This window comes from Heterodontus francisci, chromosome 33, assembly GCF_036365525.1.
Source record: "Heterodontus francisci isolate sHetFra1 chromosome 33, sHetFra1.hap1, whole genome shotgun sequence".
NCBI classification, from domain to species: Eukaryota; Metazoa; Chordata; class Chondrichthyes; order Heterodontiformes; family Heterodontidae; genus Heterodontus; species Heterodontus francisci.
This window is the reverse complement of record NC_090403.1, coordinates 25,435,021-25,457,625: the sequence shown is the minus strand read 5'-3', so window position 1 is coordinate 25,457,625 and position 22,605 is coordinate 25,435,021. Positions and strand designations below refer to the sequence as shown.

At 44.6% G+C, this 22,605-nt stretch overlaps 1 protein-coding gene across 2 annotated transcripts in view; it reads right to left on the bottom strand.

Moving 5' to 3' along the window:
• Positions 1–4,313: 4,313 nt before the first annotated feature.
• LOC137348062 (formin-like protein 1) overlaps positions 4,314–22,605 on the bottom strand; it is a 249,717-nt gene continuing 231,425 nt past the window's right edge. For both annotated transcript variants that reach the window (XM_068013188.1, XM_068013187.1), the window contains one exon: positions 4,314–9,382. In XM_068013188.1, coding sequence (XP_067869289.1) covers positions 9,279–9,382 — 104 coding nt within the window. In that variant the 3' untranslated portion in view covers positions 4,314–9,278. The remainder of the gene's footprint in view (positions 9,383–22,605) is intronic.

The window sequence follows — 22,605 nt, the reverse complement described above, 5'->3', positions numbered from 1 at the left end:
ATAATTAAACTAGTTTGTGAAGTCTCAAAATGAATGTAAAAACTGAGGACACTAGAAATTCACAGGTGGTAGACCAGAGGAAGATATTTAATGTTTTAATTATGACTTCACTTCTGATGAAGAGTCCCTTCAAACAACTTAATCCATCTTTCAGGCACTCAATAACCTGCTACGTAGTTCCCTTTATTATTGCATCAGTTGTAATTCTGTTTCTTACTAAAATCTCATATTACTGTACATCACCTCCTATTCTCAGTGGCCTAGCAATTATACACTGTGAATGTTAGCGAGTGTTTACTGTGTGCTTATGAAACTGCATTGTCTGCTTTGATGGCAATGCCAACTTGCAATAAACATGCTCAGTTCATAGGTGACTATCTTGGCAGCATTACTTCAGACTTTCAGAAAGTGGGTGGACTTGCAAGCGTATCGACAACTGAGTTTCCACCTTCCTCATGTTAATGACAATTACAACTCTAAACCAGTTCTGAAAAGAAATGTGCTCCAGTTTTCTACCAAGTGGTGCTTTAGTCATTGCCAACTGAAAAACACTGAATGATCCAAATACACTGGACAATTCTCAAGTAGAGGCCTGGAACTTCCTCTGTAGGAACAAGCTGGAAGTTAGACTTGAAAATGTGCCCAATGTTACGATGCCAAAATGCCCAAGTATCTATCCAATCTCATGAGAATAAGCCCAAACTCAAAATGGGTATAAATAAGTGGTAACACTCAGTTCCCAAGGAAACGCCAAACCCATCGCAGTATATTTCTTAAGTCTTAAAATCTAAATTTAAACTTATTTCATGTGCATCAGGCATACCTTGTTTCGGATCCCGTAACTGGAGAAGCTTTTCAATTTTTAATGTGACTTATGCCATCAAAATACATTAAAACAAACAGGAAATACTGAGAACAAATGAAAGAAATACACACAAAAATTGCAATTAAAAGATGGAAAAAATTACTCTCTTTCCTGCTTCATCTGAAAATTTGCCCGCAATGTTGAAGGCCCTGCACAGGCACAATTGGAGGATACTGGCATAAAAGTCAGGGGAGTCGTCCTGATGGAGGGCTTGATGGACGGGCGTAAAAAATCAAGTAGACTCAGGCATATTGTAATTTTGCTCTTAACTCTCATAGACCTAAAATGGCGTGACCTTTTGAACCAGATTATTGGTTTAATCCCAGTTTGCATCTGTATCTGTGGGAAAATGCAAAGGGAACTGCAGACCACCTTTAATGATTGAAGGGACTTAATTAAACTCTAGTAGGACACTGATTACTATGTTTGTGTAGAATTCCTTTGTACACCATTCCAACAAGCGAATACTGCTTTAAAATAGCATAAAATAATTCTACTCACATATTTTAGTCAACAAACCACCAAAGAAAATTAAAACTATACAAGTAGTTAAAAGGACCATGAGGAAAAAATAGATTTGAATCATCAGAAACTGCTTGTAATCATTTGCAGAAACCTCCTCCAATCCCTCTGCTGATTAGAAAAGTTTGCATTGCATTTTTCATCGTGAACTGGAATGGCTATATGATAATCTGATTCATAATCAACAGCTAAATGTCAAGTAAATGATTATATGAAAAACATAAGCTTTGATAAGGCAACCACATAGCATACTCATGATTTAGGCCAGAGCATGTGGAGTCAGGCCACAAGTAGCAGAATGGACAGCAAGCTGGCTACAAACCAGAAAACAGAGTAGGGGTTAAGTGTAGGTACTCAGAATGGCAGAAGGCAGGAAATAGTGTTGCATAAGGATCGATGCTGGATCACTGTTCGTCTCCATTTACATGAACAATTTGGACTCGAGAATCAGAAGTATAATTTCAAAATTTGTTGATGACACTGAATCCGTGGGTATAGTCAATACAGAATGGATGTGTACTTGGCAAACGAATTTCAATATAGTTAAGTGTCAGGTGCTGCAATTTGGTCGGAAGAACAGGGAGGATACATACACCTTAGAAAATAAGTAAATGAGGGACAAGAGCAGAGGGATCGGGGAGTACGGAAACACAAATCACTAAAGTAGTGACACAGGTTAATAAGGCCATTAAAAAAAAAACAATAAAACACTTGGGTTCATTTCTAGAGGGGTAGAATTTAAAAGCAGAAAAGTGATGTTAAACTTCTATAGAACTTTGGTTAGACCACGCTTGGAGTACTGCCTCCATGTTATAAAAAGGATATGAAGGCACTGGAGAAGGTGCAAGAAAGATTTACAAGTATGATACCGGAATAGAGGGGCTATACTTAACAGGAAGGATTGAACAGGCTGGGGCTCTTTTCTCTAGAAAAGAGAAGGCTGAGCAGTGACTTGATAGAGGTCTTTAGATCATGACAGGGTGGTAAGGGTAGACATAGAGTTGTTTCCACTTGTGGGACAGACTAAAGTTAGAAGTCATAAATATAAGACAGTCACTAATAAATCCAATAGGGAATTCAGGAGAAAATTCCTTACCCAGAGAGTGGTGAGAATCAAGGATTGGCAATGTGTCCCCCATACATGGACACCAGTGTCCGCGGTAAAAAATGTTGATGTCCTTGTCTGGTAATTTCACGGATGAGAAATTTCCCATTGGCCTCTTCAGTCTGGCTTTTGTCTGGTGGACAGAGAGAGCAGGGGGTTGGGGGGGACAGAGAGAGTGGGGTGACAGGGTGGTAGAGGGGGAGCAGAGAGGGGAGACAAAGATAGAGATGGGGGATAGAGAGAGGGAGCAGGGAGACACACAGAGAAAGGTGGAGGACAGAGGGGGCTGGGGGACACAGAGAGTAAGGTGGAGGTGACAGAGAGGGTGGACAGAGAGAGAGGGGGATGGATGGGGTGGGGGGGGGAGGATGAAGACACAGAGGGGGGGGGAATGACAGAGAGGGAGGGGATGACACAGAGGGAGGGGATGACAAAGTGAGAGGTGGCAATGGGTGGGACAACATGGGGGGGGGCACAACATAGAGTTGGGGAGACAACTCAAGGGGGAGGGGAACAGAGAGAGAGAGAGAGACAGACAGACAGAAAAAGAGAGAGGGGAGGGAGAGAGCGCAATCAAGATCACTCCTGACAGTTGGACATCTATCTGGAATATTCCTCATCACCATAACAAGTGTGCAGGCAGACATTGACTACTTGTGCAAGCAAAAAAATGCCAAGTATCTCACTAACTCAGTGTCCAACATAGTGACGAGAAAATTACTCAATAAATTAGTCTTCTCATTTAAAGCTTCTTCACAAAAATGCACATTTGTTGTTTTCATTAGAAGCAAGATAAATTTGTAATGCCTTTATCTTTCCGAAATTTCTCAATGGCCCCCTATGTAAGACAAAAATTGATTTGGAGATCACCTTTTGTTGGCTGCCCTGTTTTCAGACACATGTTACAAGCAGGTGGAAAAGTTACACAAACATTGACCATGGGTTACATTGTCTTGTGACAACAGCAGTGTGAGAAGTGACCCATCTTCCTATTGCAGTTTTTGCACTGCCTCATCTCAACCAGCACAATAACAATCCTCTCCTTGAATTTCATGGTTTAGTGGATGCATTTGCACATCTGACACAGTGTGAATCCACAGATGTCATTCAATAAGGTCCATCTACCACCCTGTGACATGGTGTAGCTAGCTCTATTCTATCAACAAAAGTAATTTGCATTGGCATTGCATACTATTTTGTTTGCTAGCTAGCTAATACAGTTGTACTGCTCTCCGTTGATGTTTGTATGCTTAGCTACTTTATTTATAGGGGAAAATGGGTTTTAAATCAGACTGTGTTTTGACGACATTAGATTGGCTATACACTTTATATACAGATTAATTGCCCCCATGTCCATGGTTGAGTCAATAATTTTGTCAAATGTCCACTGTGCAACATGTCAATGCCTATCCCTGGTTAGAATGTGGAACAAAAAGTAGTTGACACATAGATATATTAAGGAAAAGATAGATAAACACATGAATAAAAACAGAAGAATATGGTCATAGGTTGAGATGAAATAGGGTTGGAGAACACTTGTGTGGAGCATAGACACCAGCATGGACTGGTTGGGCCGAATGTTAACTGCGCCATGCATTCTATGAAAACTTTTTTTTTAAAACACGCTTTAAAAAAGCCACTCATTTTTGTACAATTTCCAGGGCCTGAAACAAAAGACTATTTGCAATGCATTGCTTTCAACAAGACATGTTAAAAACAGATCTTTTGTATTTATTTAAAATGTTAGGGATTTTTAAAATCTTTACAACCAGTAAACCCTTCCTATGATATTAAATAATCCCATCGATCGCACAATGAAGCTTTCTTTGAAATACAGACATTTATTATTAGTGCATAAAAAATTATCCATTCGTGTTCTTTTATAATCTCTGAAATATAATGTATGCATTTCTTTTACAATTCATTTGTACACACTTGTCTTTTAAGTTTACATTTTGGGTCTTGAATAGGGTTCGAGTGCATGGGAAATCTGCTTTGAATATAACAAGATGCAAAGAAAAAAAAGTAGCGCAGGAGGTCTCTGCTCAAACATGGCTAAGACAAACATAGGCACAATCTAGTTATGTCGGACACTCAAGGCAATGGGACTGATGGGCTACACTGTGGTGCCTGCTCAGAACTGTCAGGGTAAACTAACCAGATCTCACGGAATAAAAACAGAAAGTGTTGGAAATACACAGCAGGTCTGGCAGCACCTGTGGAGAGAGAAACAGAATTAACGTTTCACGTCTGTGACCTTGCACCAATTCTGAAACAAGGACGCAGACCTAAAACGGTAACTGTTTCTCTCTCCACAGATGCTGCCAGACCTGCTGCGTATTTCCAGCACTTTCTGTTTTTATTTGATTTCCAGCATCCGCAGTATTTTGCTTTTGTAGCAGATCACGTGGGCTACGGCAGTGACATCTTTCTACTTCAGAATACTGTAATTGACTTCCTATGACACAACATATTTACAAAGAGAGTTATAAAATACCATACTGACTTGTATATAGGATTGCCTTACATATAAGCCACACCCCTAATTCAAGTCCTGCCGCAGAAAAAAATGAATCGTGCTAATAAGCCATAATACCAACTCAAACTGATTTTCTCCCAATTTTCAACACTGCAAGCCTTTACACGGTTAGAAATTTTCATGACAGTTCATTTTAAATACAGTGAGGAATCTTTTGAGTGTTCTGGCTGACTACTGTCCTTTCTTTACTAGAAAATAGATATCTTCAACAGGTTGACCATTCAATGTCAATATAATCAACAACATCAAAACGTTTATTAGGGCAACCATACTGCATAACACCCTCTCTACATCTCAGATATAGCTCACTCTTCCTAGATCCCTCCTGTACCTCATTAAAGCTTCCAAGCCTTCCACTCATGTGTGACATGCATATGGCAGTCTTTTTGTCCCCAGATTTTCTCCTCATACTGGAGGGGTAATTTGGTGAGACTTTGCTCCTGAGTTGGACCGTCATTAGAGGGCATGCAGTTCAGAGACTGGGCTGTAACACCATCAGGCGATGCTGCAACCTGCACTGCCCAATGAGTGAGGCTCCATGCCAAGAAATGCCCTATGCAAATACTTTAACACACATCAGCAGGTCTATATCCACCAGAACTCATTCTAACTGGCCCCCCTATCCTACCTGAGCCTCCCTCATTCTGTCTATACCTTCTGTCATGCAGACCCCCACCTGCCAAGAATGAGGCATATTATTTTTTTCATATGAACATTGATTTTAAACTGTTGCTGGAGTGAAGAAAGGACTTGTTAAAAAAAGACACCAGACACTTGGCTGGAAAAACATTTGCATACTAACAGACAATGCTTGGAGAGACAAAGGACTATTCACTGGTCCACTTAACCCAAAATGGACTGTGATCACCAGACATTGAAGATGAGGATGCTCACATTCCAGGATGACTGCTAAGATGGCAGAATCCACAAACTGAAGTGGTCAAACCAGCTAATCACATGACTAACCTGTTGGGCAACCTGGGGTTTTTTGAATTGTGCCACAGAGAAAGGCAGAAGATTGTTTGAACTGGAACCTGGGGCAAGAAAGCCTCTCTCTCTCTCCCACTATCTCCCAAGCCACCGGACCCTTGGAACATGCGTAAACCTCAAGAGAGAAAAGACTCCGACCTCGAAACAAGTTGAAGTGTGCACCAGGCCCCAACGAATTGCAAGTCTGACCAGCAACCAAAGACTTCACAGCAAATTCAAAGGAGAGTAAAATAAAAAAGCATCTATTGTCTCAAACTTTTCCCCTTTATTCTTTTCTACTTTTTCTGTCTCTATCTGCGTTTGTGTTTATCGCATACGCATGCTAGCGTGGTCATGTAGCATATTCATAGTCGTTAACCAGGTTACAGTTTAAGATTAATAAACTTCTACCTTTCTTGTTTAAGACCTAAGAAAACCTGTCTGAATTGATTTCTTTGCCTTACAATTGGAAAGCGGTGAACAAGGATTCACTCAGAGGGAACTAAAAACACTGTTTAAAAAAAAAATTCAACCCTGTTTTAATCTAGGGGAACCCCTAGACCCTTCTCACCTGGTCATAACACTTGACTCTCCATTTTAACCTCATCTCAGTTTTCTTAGGCCAATTCCTCCCTCAGCCATACCTCACTGTGTTTCAATTACAACCACCAACAGGCCAGTGCTCAAACTAGACAGCTAGGCACCAGCTTATATGTTGCACTCACAGGCATTAACAAAAGGAAGGCTACAGGTACAGATTTATTTTACCACCACTGGAAACCTGTCAGACTATTAATTCATACTATTTCCTAGTTTTGCTGTTGAATCTATGATACAACTATTGGATATGGATCTGCAGGGGCTGAACACAAAAGGCTGGATAGGCATCATTTACTAATAATTTGTCTCCACAGGTGCAATCTCTCCACTTTGGCTTAATCAGCCCCAGTCACACCATTTCTATTTTGCCTAAACTCTATGGTGAGTTATAGTATGATTCTTTGTCTGCTTCACCTGAAAACACCAACTTGCATTTATATAGCACCTTTAACACAGTAAAATGTCCCGAGGCACGTCACATTCTGACACCCCTTCATCTGTTCCAGCTCAAAACAACCAATTTAATTATAGGGGTACCAGTTTAGCCACATGATCCAGTTCCCACAGCTTTGCGTACAATCAGTCTAACTCAGTGCCATGTACACTGGATGGAAACACCCTCCTTTGTGCCCCGAACCTGCACAGCCTGGCAGGGTGAAGGAAAATCAAATGCACAGTTACTCTGCTAACCCCCTTTTGTTGACCCTCCTTTAGTTACATTGGAACAGAATGTCTTGATGTGAATGGGACTGAATTGAATATTCATTGATAATTTAGAAGAAAGATTTACAACCTCATGTACAACTAGAAAAGGATTTACACTGATCTGTAATGGTTGTAACAAGTGGAATTACTGTTGCAAGAAATAATGCCACAATTAGGATTCTAAGTGCAATCTACTTCTGATATATCCCTCATAAAAAGTAAAAAAAATATAATACATTAATACGGAGATGTAAAAACAGATTTATCCAATGGTTGGTGCTTGCATTGGACATCAGGAACTGAGTGACCTTTATAATGATGTGTTCAGCTTCATCAGTGCTATAAAGCGATTCGGTTGTGTATCTTAATGAGTATCCTCGAAGATCTACCATGATTTCAGCTTTGATGAGGGGACCCTGAAATTCAAAGAGGGTTCACAATCTCCCGCCATAACTCTTGGAAGAGACTGGCGGAACATCCTAGGGAGACAATACAAATGATCATATCCCCAGGGGTTTATTGCAAAAACAACCATGGAATTTCAGGGCCACTAACTCCAAAATACTATGGAGGTCTTGATACCAATTCTGTGTAACAGCCCTATTTAGTTTATCCAATTTTCTCTCTTATGCTCATAAATTTCAATCAGGAGCAGGAATGGGCTGAATTTCCTCTTCCCAGGTCCAGGGGACTTGGAGACCAATTGGAATTCCAGATTCCTGCCTTGGTTGAGATCAGGGAGCAAGATTTTAACTCACTCAAAACCTGTTCACATGCACAAGGTTAAAACTGGGCCCTAGGTGTCAGGGATAGTCAGTTCTGTTCCCTGGTGGTGACTTCATGCGGAAGGCCTTCGGGAAAACCTCAATGTCCCTTTCTTAAAAAACTCTTTTTAGCTTCAATCTGGAACTAAATGTGAAGGGAACTCCTCTTGCACCAAGATCAGAGGTTTACTGATCCAGATGGGAAGGTGCTGAATTTCCCTTCCCAATCAGTGCTAGGACATACTTGCCTGAATTTTGGTGGCATGTTACAGCCAAAAAAACATACCACAGGCTGAGCCAAGCCTTTAGCTATTCTCTGGGTGAAGCACCCCATGGTAGACCCCCAAGAATACACAACAGATACGGGTTCCAATCCTATGTACTCTCATTATTCGTGGCATTAGAGGACTTTGAAAAAGATGATATAATTACAGATTTTTTTTCTGGCTAATTCATAACTAGCACAGCCAAATACAGTTCCGTGTCATTGAATGATTGAGGATATCAATCATCCCTTCAGCAAATGCACCTCTATTAGTAAACTCCATGAATTAGACTGATCTCTATAAACTGCAATAAAGATGTTCACATCGTAATGTCACAGAGTCCAGCTGATCCCGTACCCTGAATTCGGTTTTTAGTCTCCCTTTGATTGTCTGTGTATCAGTGAAAACACTCCTGATAAAAATTTTCAGGCAGTTTTTAATTTCTGCCCCACTAGTCTTAAATGTAGAATATGCAAAGCAAGATGGCTAAAGCAGTGCATGTATGTAAATAACACCAGATAACCAAGAAACACTTCCAGTTCTGCTTCTTCAGTCATTAACCAGGAGGAACCCAGTGGGGCATCATGCTGTTGGGGGAGTTGGAGGTGTCCTTTCACCAAGGGAGAGGAGTGACAATCATATCTTCCCCCTCCAGTTTCCTGTATGTTCAAGGATTCTGAACCTTTATTACTTCAGCCATTTAGAATTTTGCATCCTTCGCACCTCCCCCCACTTGGGCCCCCAGAGACACTTCTACTGGTTAATTATCTAATTCAAGTGGTTGAATCCCATTTTGTTTACAAAGGGGCCCTTTACTAAACTGGTATTATAACATGGTACAGAGCTATGGCTGCAAGTTCATCTCTGGTTTGTACACCCAGTTATTTATCTGACTCCCCCCCCCTCCCACCCCCACCCCTTCACCGACAGCTCAAACAACTGGTTATAATGAGACTTCTCCGGTCACGTGAAGATTCTGTTCATCCATTCTCTTCCGAACACTTTTCCTCATGGCATCTGCTCGTCTATATGGCTGGTTGCGTAGATCTGCAGGAGAAAGATGAACATGGAGTGAACCCAAGTAAAGAAGAATGGGAGATCAACAGCAGCTTCCAGGACTCATGCATTCCTCATAACCATTACATGAAAACTTTTCTTCATTATCCTAAATGGGATTCAGTGCACAAAATCCAACTGCAATACATTTTTTTAAGGAGAAATCTACCAAATTTAATATTAAAGTTGACTGCACGAAAGATCCATTAGATGTAGACACCATCCTGTAAGTGGTAGTCAAAGCGATCCCACTCGAGAGACTTGAACACAAATTCCAGGCTGACACTCTAGTGCAGTACTGAAGGAGTGCTGCACTGTCAGAGGTTCTGTCTTGTGGATGAGACATTAAACCAAAAGCCCATGTGCTCTCTTAGGTGGAACTGAATGATCCCATGGCACTATTTTGAAGAACAGAAGGGGAGTTCTCCCCAGTGGCCTGGCTAATATTTATCCCTTAACCAACATTGCTAAAACAGAATATTCTGTAACTTGCATATCAATTGTTTAATTATATGCAGTGGAAGCCATTAATTGGGATTTCACTTGATCAGATATAAAGAGACACTCACTGAAACTGGGGTGTAGTTGAGTTAGCAGGTGTATGCTTGTAATGTTTTACTCTGTAAATAAATGTTAGACTGAGCAAAAATTGGGTCCAGTTCTTTCTTTCACTAGCTGGCTTTCTTGAATATAACAGAATCACAGAATCGTTACAGTGTACAAGGTGGCCATTTGGCCCATTGTGTCCGAACCGGCTCTCCAAAAGAGCAATTCACTCAGTTCCATTCCCCCACCTTCTCCCCGTAAACCTACACATTCTTCTTTTTCATATAACTGTCTAATTCCCTTTTGAATAGTTCAATTGAACCTGTCTCCACCAGACTCTCAGGCAATGCATACCAAACCTGAACCATTCTCTGCATGAAAAAGATGTTCCTCATGCCACTTTTGCCAATCACTTTAAATCTATGCCCTCTCGCTCTCGATCCTTTCAAGAGTGGGAACAGTTTCTCTCTGTCTACTCTGTCCAGACCCCTCACCTCTCAGCCTTCTCCAAGGAAAACAGTCTGAACTTCTCCAATCTATTTTCATAACTGAAGTTCTTCATCCCTGGAACCATTCTTGTGAATCTTTTCTGTACTCACTCCAATGCCCTCACATCTTTCCTAAAGTGTGGCACCCAGAACTGGACACAATACTCCAGCTGAGGTCGAACTAGTGTCTTATATAAGTTCATCATAACTTCCTTGCTCTTGTGCTTTAAGCCCCTTTTAATTAAGCCCAGGATACTGTATGTTTTATTAACTGTTCTCTCAACCTGTCCTACCACCTTCAATGACTTATGCACATATACACCCAGGTCCCTCTCTCCTGCACCCCCTTTAGAATTATAACATATCTGGTTATCACATTATTGTTTGTGGGGCCTTGCTGTACACAAATTGGCTACCATCTTTCCTACATTACAACAGTGACTATGCTTCAAAAGTATTTCATTGGCTGTAAAGCGCTGAGATGTCTTGAGGTCATGAAATATATAAATGCAAGACTTTTTCTTTTACAGACCAGGTTCAACACCTTGGTCATCTCTGAGGTCACTGGTTTCAGCCAGGGAAGCTGTTGGCCACTAAAGTTGGCCTCAGTGCAGTTAGGATACTGAGGGCAATAAAAACAGCTGAGGTCTCAACTCCTATTTTGTCATTGAGTGACCCCTGATAGAAAATATGGATGTCAGGGGAAGACAGAGCAAGTCACTGGGAACCTCTCCAAGGCAAATAGCCAGATAATATTAGGAGTGTTCACTGGGGTGAGGTATCACCAGACCCTCTGCATCAAAACAAGAGGAGAAATCGGAAGAATTGAATGCTGCTACTTGGAGCTTCTATAAAAGTTATGATATCAGCAAAAGGACAAATTTGCCTTCCTCTATCAAGCAGAGATTCAGAACTTCTTGTCCCTCATACCGTTAACATTCTTAGAAAAAGGCTTGATGCACAAGTTTTCTCTTCCATATACTTAAATTGGTCATTGAGATGCATGCTTGAAACAAAGCAGAATAACAGTGAAAACCAGATTTAAAGAGAGGACTGCACTTGGTTTATTGAATAAAAGTGTCAGGAAATGTCTCACCAAAGTCCCTCGATTGCTGTGCCCTGTAGCAGAGATGGAAGACATTTAAATTAGTCTGTCAACAGAGAGGGCAGATTGATGGCTTGTCATTACTAAAAGGTCCTTATCAGTTAAGACAAGGAACCTAGTCAATCCCACTAAATGGGTCACATTTTTATGATCTTCCAAGAGGGGCAATTTATTTTCTAAGAGGGCTGATATCTTCTGCTAGCAGTCAACAACCATTATTTTGCTGTCCCTCATACACAGAGCAACTCTCCCTCAAAATGCTTGAATTTATTCTAGCAAGAAAGTAAAACTTCTTAATGACTCTTAATTGATATTATTTTAACTTCAGATGTTCCAAGAACCAGTAGGAAATGATAGAGTTTTCACTGCTTACTCCACCTGTGCATCAGGTTTGATGAAACCTGATGCTCTTAACAAAAGTTAATTACGGACAGAATCTAATTACATTTGCAATCCTGCGTTTATAGTTTCTCCCCAAGCTCTGGAGCAGGAGCTCAAACCAGGTCCATCAAAGGGAATCAGGACTTCTTTATTGGAGAGTAACCTATAAATCTCCCCATCTATCCAGAAGGATGCCAGATCACTTGTGTGAGCTGCAACTGCTACTGACTCCTCACTAGGAAATCTCCTCAGTAGGTTGATATCTGGAATGAGCGGGTTGCCTTATGAGGAAAGGTTGGACAGACTGGGCTTGTTTTCACTGGAGTTTAGAAGAGTGAGGGGAGACTTGATTGAAGTATTTAAGATCCTGAACAGTCTTGACAAGGTGGATGTGGAAAGGATGTTTCCTCTCGTGGGTGAGTCCCGAATTAGGGGGCACTGTTTTAAAATTAAGGATCGCCCTGTTAGGACACAGATGAGGAGATATTTTTTCTCTCAGAGGGTTGCGCGACTTTGGAATTCTCTGCCTCAGAAGGTGGTGGAGGCGGGGTTACTGCATATTTTTAAAGGCGGGGGTAGATAGATTCTTGTTAGGCAAGGGAATCAAAGATTATCGGGGTAGATAAGAGTGAGAAATTCGAGACACAAACAGGTCAGCCAAGATCTTATTGAACGGTGGAGCAGGCTAGAGGGGCCGAATGGCCTACTTCTGCTCCTAGTTCGTATGCTCGTATATTCACTGACTGGCTCATTGCTAAGCTGCAGATGGCGGCTGCAACAAGTAACCCAGGATTGTCCAAGGAAACAAGACATGGCAATAAAACTAATTGTGCAGGTCTATCAACGATGTTGATTGCAGTGCATCACAGGCATTTGGATTATAGCATAGAGCCAGGGGGGTGGATCATATCTGCCACAATAAAAAAATGTATTTTACTGGAATCAAACTGTACATCATTTAATCTGTCAGCCAGTTAGATTAAGCCTGGTTATGTAACAGAGATTACAGCAAATTGGTTCTTGTGATTATGCTCTATATACAGCTACTATAATAATCTACACATAATATAAATTGGTTTTGTTTGATAACAGTATTGAGTCCTTGATATGTAAAAATGGTTAACAACTGATATAATTTGATCCCTAACAATTTTTTTGCTTCAATGTTGCTTTACATTCACACAAAGCAGCCAAAGTTGTACTTGCAACAAGTTCCTGCTCTTTATAATAACATGGATCAAAAGAGTTGGATAGCTATTGTATAAATCTGTATCCAACAATGTTGCATACTCAGAGGCAGAAACAGTCCATCACACAACTACCAATCGACAATAACAGGCTGGTACATACATGCACATTCAACATGTCACATCCCCAACACCACCACGTATGACCCATCACACCCACGCTGCTATGAGCGACCCATCCCCCACACCCACATATAACTTATCACCAACATGATGCAACCCATCCCTAACACCAACGTTGCCTGATTTTTCCCCAACAGTAACACTCCTAACCGATTACATAGCCTTTCAACTCATTATTTAGTATATTAGAATTCAGTTCCCTTTTAAGGCTAGAGTAAAATATCACACACCTTGAGGCTTACCTGGAAGTATCGTGGTTGCATACCGCAGAGGGAGAAGAGCACAGAGCAGACAAGCAGCACACAGAGGCAGGAAGCAAAGCCAGACGACAGCAGCAGCCCCGACGCTAGGCAGCAGCAAGCTTCATGAAGAGCAGCTATCAGGCAGTGGAAACACAGCACTCAGAAGCAGAAACCTCAGAGAGTCAGCACACATCATAGCAAATAGAACACGCCACAAAGATACCGAGAGAAGTAGCCCTAGATGCTTTCATGCTCTCTATCAATTTTCAGTCAATGATAAGTGATTGTGAAGATCAGGTGATAGTATTTGAGTAGAAGTCTGCAAATTGAGGCCTGTTGTAACTTAATGGCTCTGTTGTTATGAAGCAGTCTGAGTTTCACTGGATACAGGAGGGTGCCTGACATTTTAAATAAGAACTTGTATTTATAGAGCACCTTCACTATGATAAAATGTCCCAGGTGCTTCACAGAAGCAAATTTTGATAATGAGTTACATAAGGAGATGTGAGGACAGGTGACCAAAAGCTTGCCCAAAGAGGTAGGTTTTAAGGAGCATTTTAAAGGAGGTGAGAGAAGTAGAGAGGGACCGACATTCAGGGAGGGAATTCCAGAGCTTAGGGCCCATGAAGCTGAGAGCAAGGTTGCCAATGATGGAGCAATTAAAATAGGGGGATGCACAGAGGCCAGAATTGGAGGAGCGCAGAGATCTTAGAGGATTGTAGGATGGAGGACATTAGAGAGAGAGGCAGGGATGAGGACATGGAAGGATGAGAATTTTAAAACTGGAAGCCAATACAGGATAGTGTCAGTGAGCACAGGGGTGATGGGTGAATGGAACTTGGTGCAAGTTAGAATATTGGCAGTAGGGTTTTGGGTGAGCTCAAATTTATGGAGGGTGGAAGATGGGAGGCCAGCTCGGTGAGCATTGAAATAGTCAAGCCTACAGGTAACAAAGGCATAGATGAGGGTTTCGGCAGCAGATTTCTTTTTTATGGTGTCTCCTGGCAACACAGAGCACGCGAACAGCGATCACCAATGTTATCAGTGTGTCTGAACATTTGCCAGCTTGCCAGTATGAATCCACGCATGTGCACGGTGACGTTCCATGTAATGCCAGATGTAATGTTGTCCTAGTGTTGCCTCACCACTCAATGGCCGCAACTGCCGCTTCCATCTCCTCCAACAGGTACCCCACTCCCTCAATCGCCGCATTCAGTTTCCCATCCCTCCCACGCTCACCTGCTTGCCGTTCCCTCCTGCTCCTGACTGCTCACTTCCCACCTCACTGCTGCCCCCCTCGCCGTTCACACACCTCTCGCTCCCCGCCTCCCCCCACCGTAGTTTCTCCGGGAGAACGGAGCAGGAGGGAGCAGGAGGGAGCAGCCAAGGGAAGCGAGAGGAAGCGGGTAAGAGAGGTGGCGATGGCATGAGGGAGTGGGTAAGAGAAGCTGTGATTGAGGCGGTGATCGCGGGATGGAGTGTGGTACTGTTGGGTGGGGGGGTTGGTGGCTGTAGAGGGAGCGATCGTGGCCATTTAGGGGGTTTAGGTGTCATTTGCTTTTTGTGTCAAATTGAGCAGCACCATCATTATTACTGGCAGCTGCTGAGACGTCGCTGACAGTGACGTTTCAGTCAATGAGGCTGCATTTGTGCATGTGCCAGTACTGCGCCACCTAGTGGTTGAATGTCAGCAAATGCAGCCCTTTTTTAATTCATTCATGGGATGTGGGCGTTGCTCCACGACCAGCATTATTGCTCATCCCTAACTGCCCTCGAGAAGATGGTGTTTAGCCACTTTCTTGAACAGCTGCAGTCCATCTGGTGTACACCCACAGTATTGTTAGGGAGTTCCAGGATTTTGATACAATGACAGTGAAGGAATAATAATATACTTGCAAGTCAGGATGGTGTGTGGCTTGGAGGGGAATATGCAGGTGGTGGTGTTCCCATGCATCTGCTGCCCTTGTTCGTCTAAATGATACAGGTTGCAATTTTACAAGGTGCTGTCGAGTGACCCAGGCGAGTTGCTGCAGTGCATCTTGTAGATGGTACACACTGCTGCCACTGTGCGCTGGTGATGGAAGGAGAGAATGTTTAATATGGTGCATGGGTGCGCCGATCAAGTCCTGGATAGTGTCAAGCTTCTTCAGTGTTGCTGGAACTGCACTCATCCAGGTAACTGGGGGTGTTCCATCACCCTCCTGGCTTTTGCCTTATCGAGGGTGGAAAGGCTTTGTGGAGACAGGAGGTGTGTTACTCACTGTAGAATTCCCAGCCTCTCATTTACTCTTATACTCACAGTATTTACCTGGCTGGTCCAGTTAAGTTTCTGGTCAATGGCAACCCCCAGGATGTTGATGGTGGAGGCTGTGGCAATCGTAATACCATTGAATATCAAGGGGATGTTAAACTTTCCCTTGTTGGAGAGAGCCATTGCCTGACACTTGTGTAGCATGAATGTTATTTGCCAGTTATCAGCCCAAGACTAAATGCTATCCAGATCTTGCTGCGTGTGGGCATGGACTGCTTCATTATCTGAGGAGTTGCAAATGGAACTGAGTGTTGTGCAATCATATGCGAAGAACTGTACATCTAACCTCATGATGGAGGAAAGGTCATTGATGAAGCAACTGAAAATAGTTGGGCCTGGTTCACTGCCCTGAAGAACTCCTGCAGTGATGTCCTGGGGCTGATAGGATTGGCCTCCAACAACTACAACCATCTTCCTTTGTGCTAGGTATAGCTAAAGCCAGTGGAGAGTTTTACCCCGATTCTCATTGACTCCAATTTTATTTGGAATCCTTGAATCCACACTCAGTCAAATATTGCTTTGATGTCAAGGGCAGTCACTCTCATCTCACCTTGGATTTCATCTCTTTTGTCCATATTTGAACCATGGCTGTAATGAGGTCTGGAGCCGATGGTCCTGGTGGAACCCAAACCGAGCATCAGGGAGCAGATTATTTCTGAGTAAGTGCAATTTAACAGCACTGTTGACAACACTTTCCATGCTGATAACTGAGAGTAGGCTAATGGGGTGGTAAGTGGCCAGATTGGATTTGTTCTGCTTTTTGTGGACAGGAAATATCTGGGCAATTTTTCACTTTGTTGGGTAGATGTCAATGTTGTAGCTGTACTGGAACAGCTAAAGGCGAGGCTAGTTCTGGAGCACATGTCTTCTGCAGTACAGCTGGGCTGTTGTTGGGGCAATAGCCTTTGCTGTATCAAGTACACGCAGTTATTTCTTGATATCACGTGCAATGAATTGAATTGGCTCAAGACTGGTATCTGTGATGGTGGGGACCTCATGTACCATCCACTTGGCATTTCTGGCTGAAGATGGTTGCGAATGCTATAGCCTTGTCTTTTGCAATAAAGTGCTGGGCTCTTCCATCATTGAGGATGGGGATGTTTGTGGAGTCTCCTCCTCCCATTAGTTGTTTAATTGTTCACCACCATTCACAACTGAATATGGCAGAACTGCAGAGCTTTGATCTGATCTGTTGGTTGTGATTGCTGAGCTTTGCCTATAGCATGCTGTGTTGTAGCTCATCAGGTTGGCACCTCATTTTTAGGTATCCCTGTGCCACTCTTGGCATACTCTCCTGCACTCCTTCATAAACCTTAGTTGGTCCCGTGGCTTGATGGTTGTGGTAGAGTGAGGGATATGTTGGGCCATGAGGTTACAGATTGTGGTTGAATACAATTCTGCTGTTGCTGATGGACCACAGCATCTCATGGATGCACAGTTTAGAGCGCTAGATCTGTTCTGAATCTATCCTATTTCGCAGTGGCAGTGCCGCACAACATGATGGAGAGTTCATCTCCACAATGACTGTGTAGTGATCATTCCTACCGATACTGTCATGGATAGGTGCATCTGCAATAGGTAGATTGGTGAGGATGAGGTCAAGTAGGTGATCCCTCATGCTGGTTCTCTCAACACCTGCTGCAGGCCCAGTCTGGCAGCCGTGTCCTTTAAGACTCGGCCAGGTCGGTCAGTAGTGGTCCTATCGAGTCACTCTTGGGGATGGACATTGAAGTGCTCCAGCCACAGTATATGAGTAGATAAGCTGAGGCAGGAGTCTCAAAACATCAGTTATCATACTTCTTGTAAGAATAAAGCAATGTCAGGCTGGTTGCACTCTGGAGACCATTACAGCCAGGGTTGTATGGGACACTAGGGGCTGGAATTTGTGGAGGAGGCAGGCTCCCGGCGCCAGTCCGAAACAGAGGGGTGAACCCTGCCTAGGCCATTTCGTGCCCCAACCCCACCCCCGGAGCGATTCTCCGGTGTTTTGAAGCTTAAGTTTTCCAAGCCTGTATCCCCAACCCTTTAAAGATGAGGATCCTGCCTCCATGAGCTACCGACCAATCAGAGGGCCAGCAACTCAGCAGTATTGGCAATGCCACGGGGAACAGTGACCACTGCCGGTATTGAAAAGGTCTTGGACCCAGGCCCAGTGCTGAAAACCCGGACCTCAAGTAAGTGAGGCATAGTCATTAGCACCAGTCTGGAAGGCCCCGGCGAGGGGGGTTGGCGGGGGTGGTCCTAAAGCCTTGGGGGAGGAGGGGTTCCTGAGAGGTGCATTGTTTCCCAGCTGGGCCTCTCTGTGGGCCACAGATTGCCCATGGAGGAGCGACTTCCCCCCCCACCCCACCCCACCCCACCCAAGCCCGCAGGGAGGGCACCTCGTTTTACAAGGTACCCTCCCCACATGGCGGAGGCAACCCCCGCTGCTGGCTTGGCCATCGTCCACCTATCCTGCCCTTGGCAAATTTGCTTGGCCACGGGGAAGTGACAGGTCCTCCGCCCACCACCTGTTGCGATTCTATGGGACCCTCACCTCTGGCGGTCCCATAAAATCCAGCCCAATGTTACTGATCCAACATATTCTGAGTCAGTCGCTATCAAGCCTGGTCCACGATTCACATTCTTTGACTGCCAGCTGAATTGCAAAAGGGATGATCAGTGTTTTCTTAAGGGAGTGTTTCCCTGACAAACCTTGAGTCACTTGACTGTGAACTGATGCTGTTCTACGTTTGAACAATGCAACCTACTGAATGATTCCTCCAATCTAAGCCTTCGGCTGTTGGGTACCTGTCTGCTCAAACCATGTGAATCAGCATATTGACTGATTCTACCCACTGGATTTTTTTTTGTATTCTCAAACCTCCAATCAGAGATTGACCCTAACATTGCGCAGGATTTCCGTTTGGGGTTGGGACTCCAATGCCGGGATAAATTCCAGATCCTGACAGTCAACCGACAGCGATTTTTGCTGGATTGGCCAATTAGTGGCCAGAAGGCATGCTGTCCAATTAAGGATGGTGGGCGGGCTCTTGAAGCTGGAGTGCCAATTGGAGGCCCTAAAGAGGCTGCAGTCTGACGTTGCAGCTAAGAGACAGAGAGCGAGCGAGAGGCACCACCATTTTGAGATGCCCTCTCAGCACTCTTAAAGTGTTTATAATAAAAATGGTGTCAACTGCCAGAACACTGTTGTGAAGGAGGGCCTGTGCTGTGACCAGGTAGGTATGGCAGCTGCAGGGGGATGGGGTGGGGGAGGGGGTACCTCACCATGGTCCTGGAGTGCTGGTTCCCCTCAGTCTGCTGCCAATAGGCTGCTTCCAGGCAGCTACCGCGCTCCCAATGCTGCAGAGGACCCGCAGGCCGACTGCAAAATTCCAGTAGGCCTCTGATCAATGGCCTGAATTGGCCTTGTAATTGCGTTAACAAGCCACCCGCCGCTTGCAGGTGGGTTGACATTTTGCATCCGATCTGTCCTCCAGGAAAATGGCTGGGAATCCAAACTGTGGTGGGGAACCGGCAAATTGGCTGGCATTGGGAAATCTTGATGCTGCCGACCTCTGTTCCCCTCCCCTATATAGGCACCAACATCCTGCCCACTGTTTCAGCTCCCTCTCCTGAAGGCACTAACGCAAGCTGGAGTTCGCTTCCACAGGCACTTTCCATCCTCTGCCTACTCTATCTGGAGGACATGATAGTTAAACTCGATGCTGTGCTCACTCAGCAGCAACAAACACTTCCCCTCCCCCTCACACACACACTCCCCCCTCCCCCCTACACAGACACACTCCACCCCTCACACACACACACTCCCCTCCCCCCTACACACACTCCCCCCCTCACCCCTACACACACTTCCCCCCCCCCTCACACACACCCACACACACACTCTCCCCTTCCCCTCACACACACCCACACACACACTCTCCCCCCTTACACACACACACTCCCCCCCCTCCTCACACACACACACACACTCCCCCTTCCCCCTCACACACACACTCCCCCCCCTCACACACACACTCCCCCCCCACACACACACTCCCCCCTCCCCCTCACACACACACTCCCCCCTCCCCCTCACACACACACACACACACTCCCCTCTCCCCCCACTCACTCTCCACACTCCCCTCCTCACACACTCTCCACACTCCCCTCCTCACACACTCCACACTCCACCCTACACACTCCCCCCCCCCAACACACACACTCCCCCCCCCTCACACACACACACACTCCCCCTTCCCCCTCACACACACACTCCCCCCTCCCCCTCACACACACACTCCCCCCTCCCCCTCACACACACACTCCCCCCTCCCCCTCACACACACACTCCCCCCTCCCCCTCACACACACACTCCCCCCTCCCCCTCACACACACACTCCCCCCTCCCCCACACACACACACTCCCCCCTCCCCCACACACACACACTCCCCCCTCCCCCACACACACACACTCCCCCCTCCCCCACACACACACACTCCCCCCTCCCCCACACACACACACTCCCCCCTCCCCCACACACACACACACACACACACACACTCCCCTCTCCCCCCACTCACTCTCCACACTCCCCTCCTCACACACTCTCCACACTCCCCTCCTCACACACTCTCCACACTCCCCTCCTCACACACTCCCCCCCCGACACACACACTGCCCTCCCCCGACACACACACTGCCCCCCCCCACATACACACACACACTCCCCCCCCGACACACACACTCACCCCCCCCCACATACACACACACGCTCCCCCCCACATACACACACACGCTCCCCCCCACATACACACACACACGCTCCCCCCCACATACACACACACACGCTCCCCCCCACATACACACACACACGCTCCCCCCCACATACACACACACACGCTCCCCCCCACATACACACACACGCTCCCCCCCACATACACACACACACGCTCCCCCCCACATACACACACACACGCTCCCCCCCACATACACACACACACGCTCCCCCCCACCATACACACACACACGCTCCCCCCCACCATACACACTCACCATTTTGAAGAAGAGCAGATGGTTCTTGCTGGTCTGCTGGCCAATATTTATCCCTCAACCAATGTCACTAAAACAGATTATCTGGTCATTTTCTATTACTTTTTTTGGGAGCTCACTGGGTACTAATTGGCTGCTGTCTTTTCTATATGAAAAACTTCAAAAGTACTGCATTGAATGTAAAGTGCTTTGGAACATCTTAAGACCATGAAAGGTGAAAATAAATACAAGTCCTTTTTTTGCTAGCTGGAACCATCAGGAACAGCTGACCTTTCCCTCCATATCACTGGGTCAGCTTGTTCAGCACAAACCAGAGTTCACCTGTGGAGCAAGAACTCCCTCCATAACTCAGCTTTTACAACAACCGTCGGAGCACTCTTGCTGCTCATCAAACCATCAACAACCAATTAGACGTCAACTCATCCAATGCAGAACGTGACACCAAACTAGTTCAGAGTCGGTGACATCCGGCACAGAAAATCCACTGGGGCCAAATACATTACACAAAAGGAATTCATTCTCAGTAATACCATCAATTCCTTTCATCACATAAAGCTTGAAATCCTGCTGCGCAATTTTGGCAGTGAAATGCTTAAGTGATTCATACGAAATTACCTTTGTCTGATATTGTAACGCTTGCATTGTCTATTAAATTAGACGAAGTAATTTCACATTAACATTGTGCCATGTAATTTCTAAGTCCGCACTTCAGATGATGTGCATTTATCCCCATTAAACCACCTGAAGAGTGCAGCCGAGATTTTCTATGGATTTGCTACATTAACCGTAATGTTGCCTACAATGCGTTTTGCGCCAACCTGTAAGTAGATTTGTGCTGATGAATAATAATGAACCCTGCTGGAATGCTAATGCATCAAACATTAATATTATAGCTCATTTACCTAGTGAAATTGCAGAGCTCACTAAGGCGGACTTTCATCGTTAAACGAGGCATCGTAGAGGAGTCGAGAAGAGCGTTTGGCAGTCCGTGCCGTGAAGGGGACAGTCTTCAGTGCTGTCCAGCAGAGTCCAGTCAGGAAGAATGGAGCACACAAAGCGAGAAAGAGAGAGAGACAGAGACACAGAGAGTGAGATAACGAGAGAGAGAGAGTGGAGCAAGCATAACAGAGATAAAGAACATGAGTTAAAAACAGAAGAGAACATAATGGAAATAGTGAAAGTGCAAATGTAAGAGAGAGTGAAAGAGATAAGCAACAGAGAGAAAAAGAAAGCCAAAGGAAAACGGGACACAGGGAGGGGAAATAGAAAAGAGAAAAAGGAGGCAGTGAGAGTCAGAGAGGCAGTTTTTAGTTAAACATTTTAGCAATTAGTAAGAAGGAGTCACACTTTTTCTTACCCCCAAAATGTGAAACAGAACTCTTTTGTAATAATAAAGGTATTTGGAAAACAATCTACGTTTTTCTTTAGAGTAGCTGCATCTGTCTAACATTTGAATAAGATTCTATAGCAGTTATCAGACCACAGGACCTTGCTTGGTTGATTATTCATCTCATGAACAACTCCATCGAGCAGCTTTACTCGTATCAACACAAATTGAGACACGTTTGGATGTGAATGCCCTTGGAACTAATTCACATTCATGATAATGGTTAAAATATCCTTTTGTATGAAGGATTTGACCTTTGAGTTAAGCCTCGACTTTCTGAATCCTTCGACAGATGGGAGGGAAGCCGCACTTACCTCGGCTCACACACGGACTCTGAAAAAAACT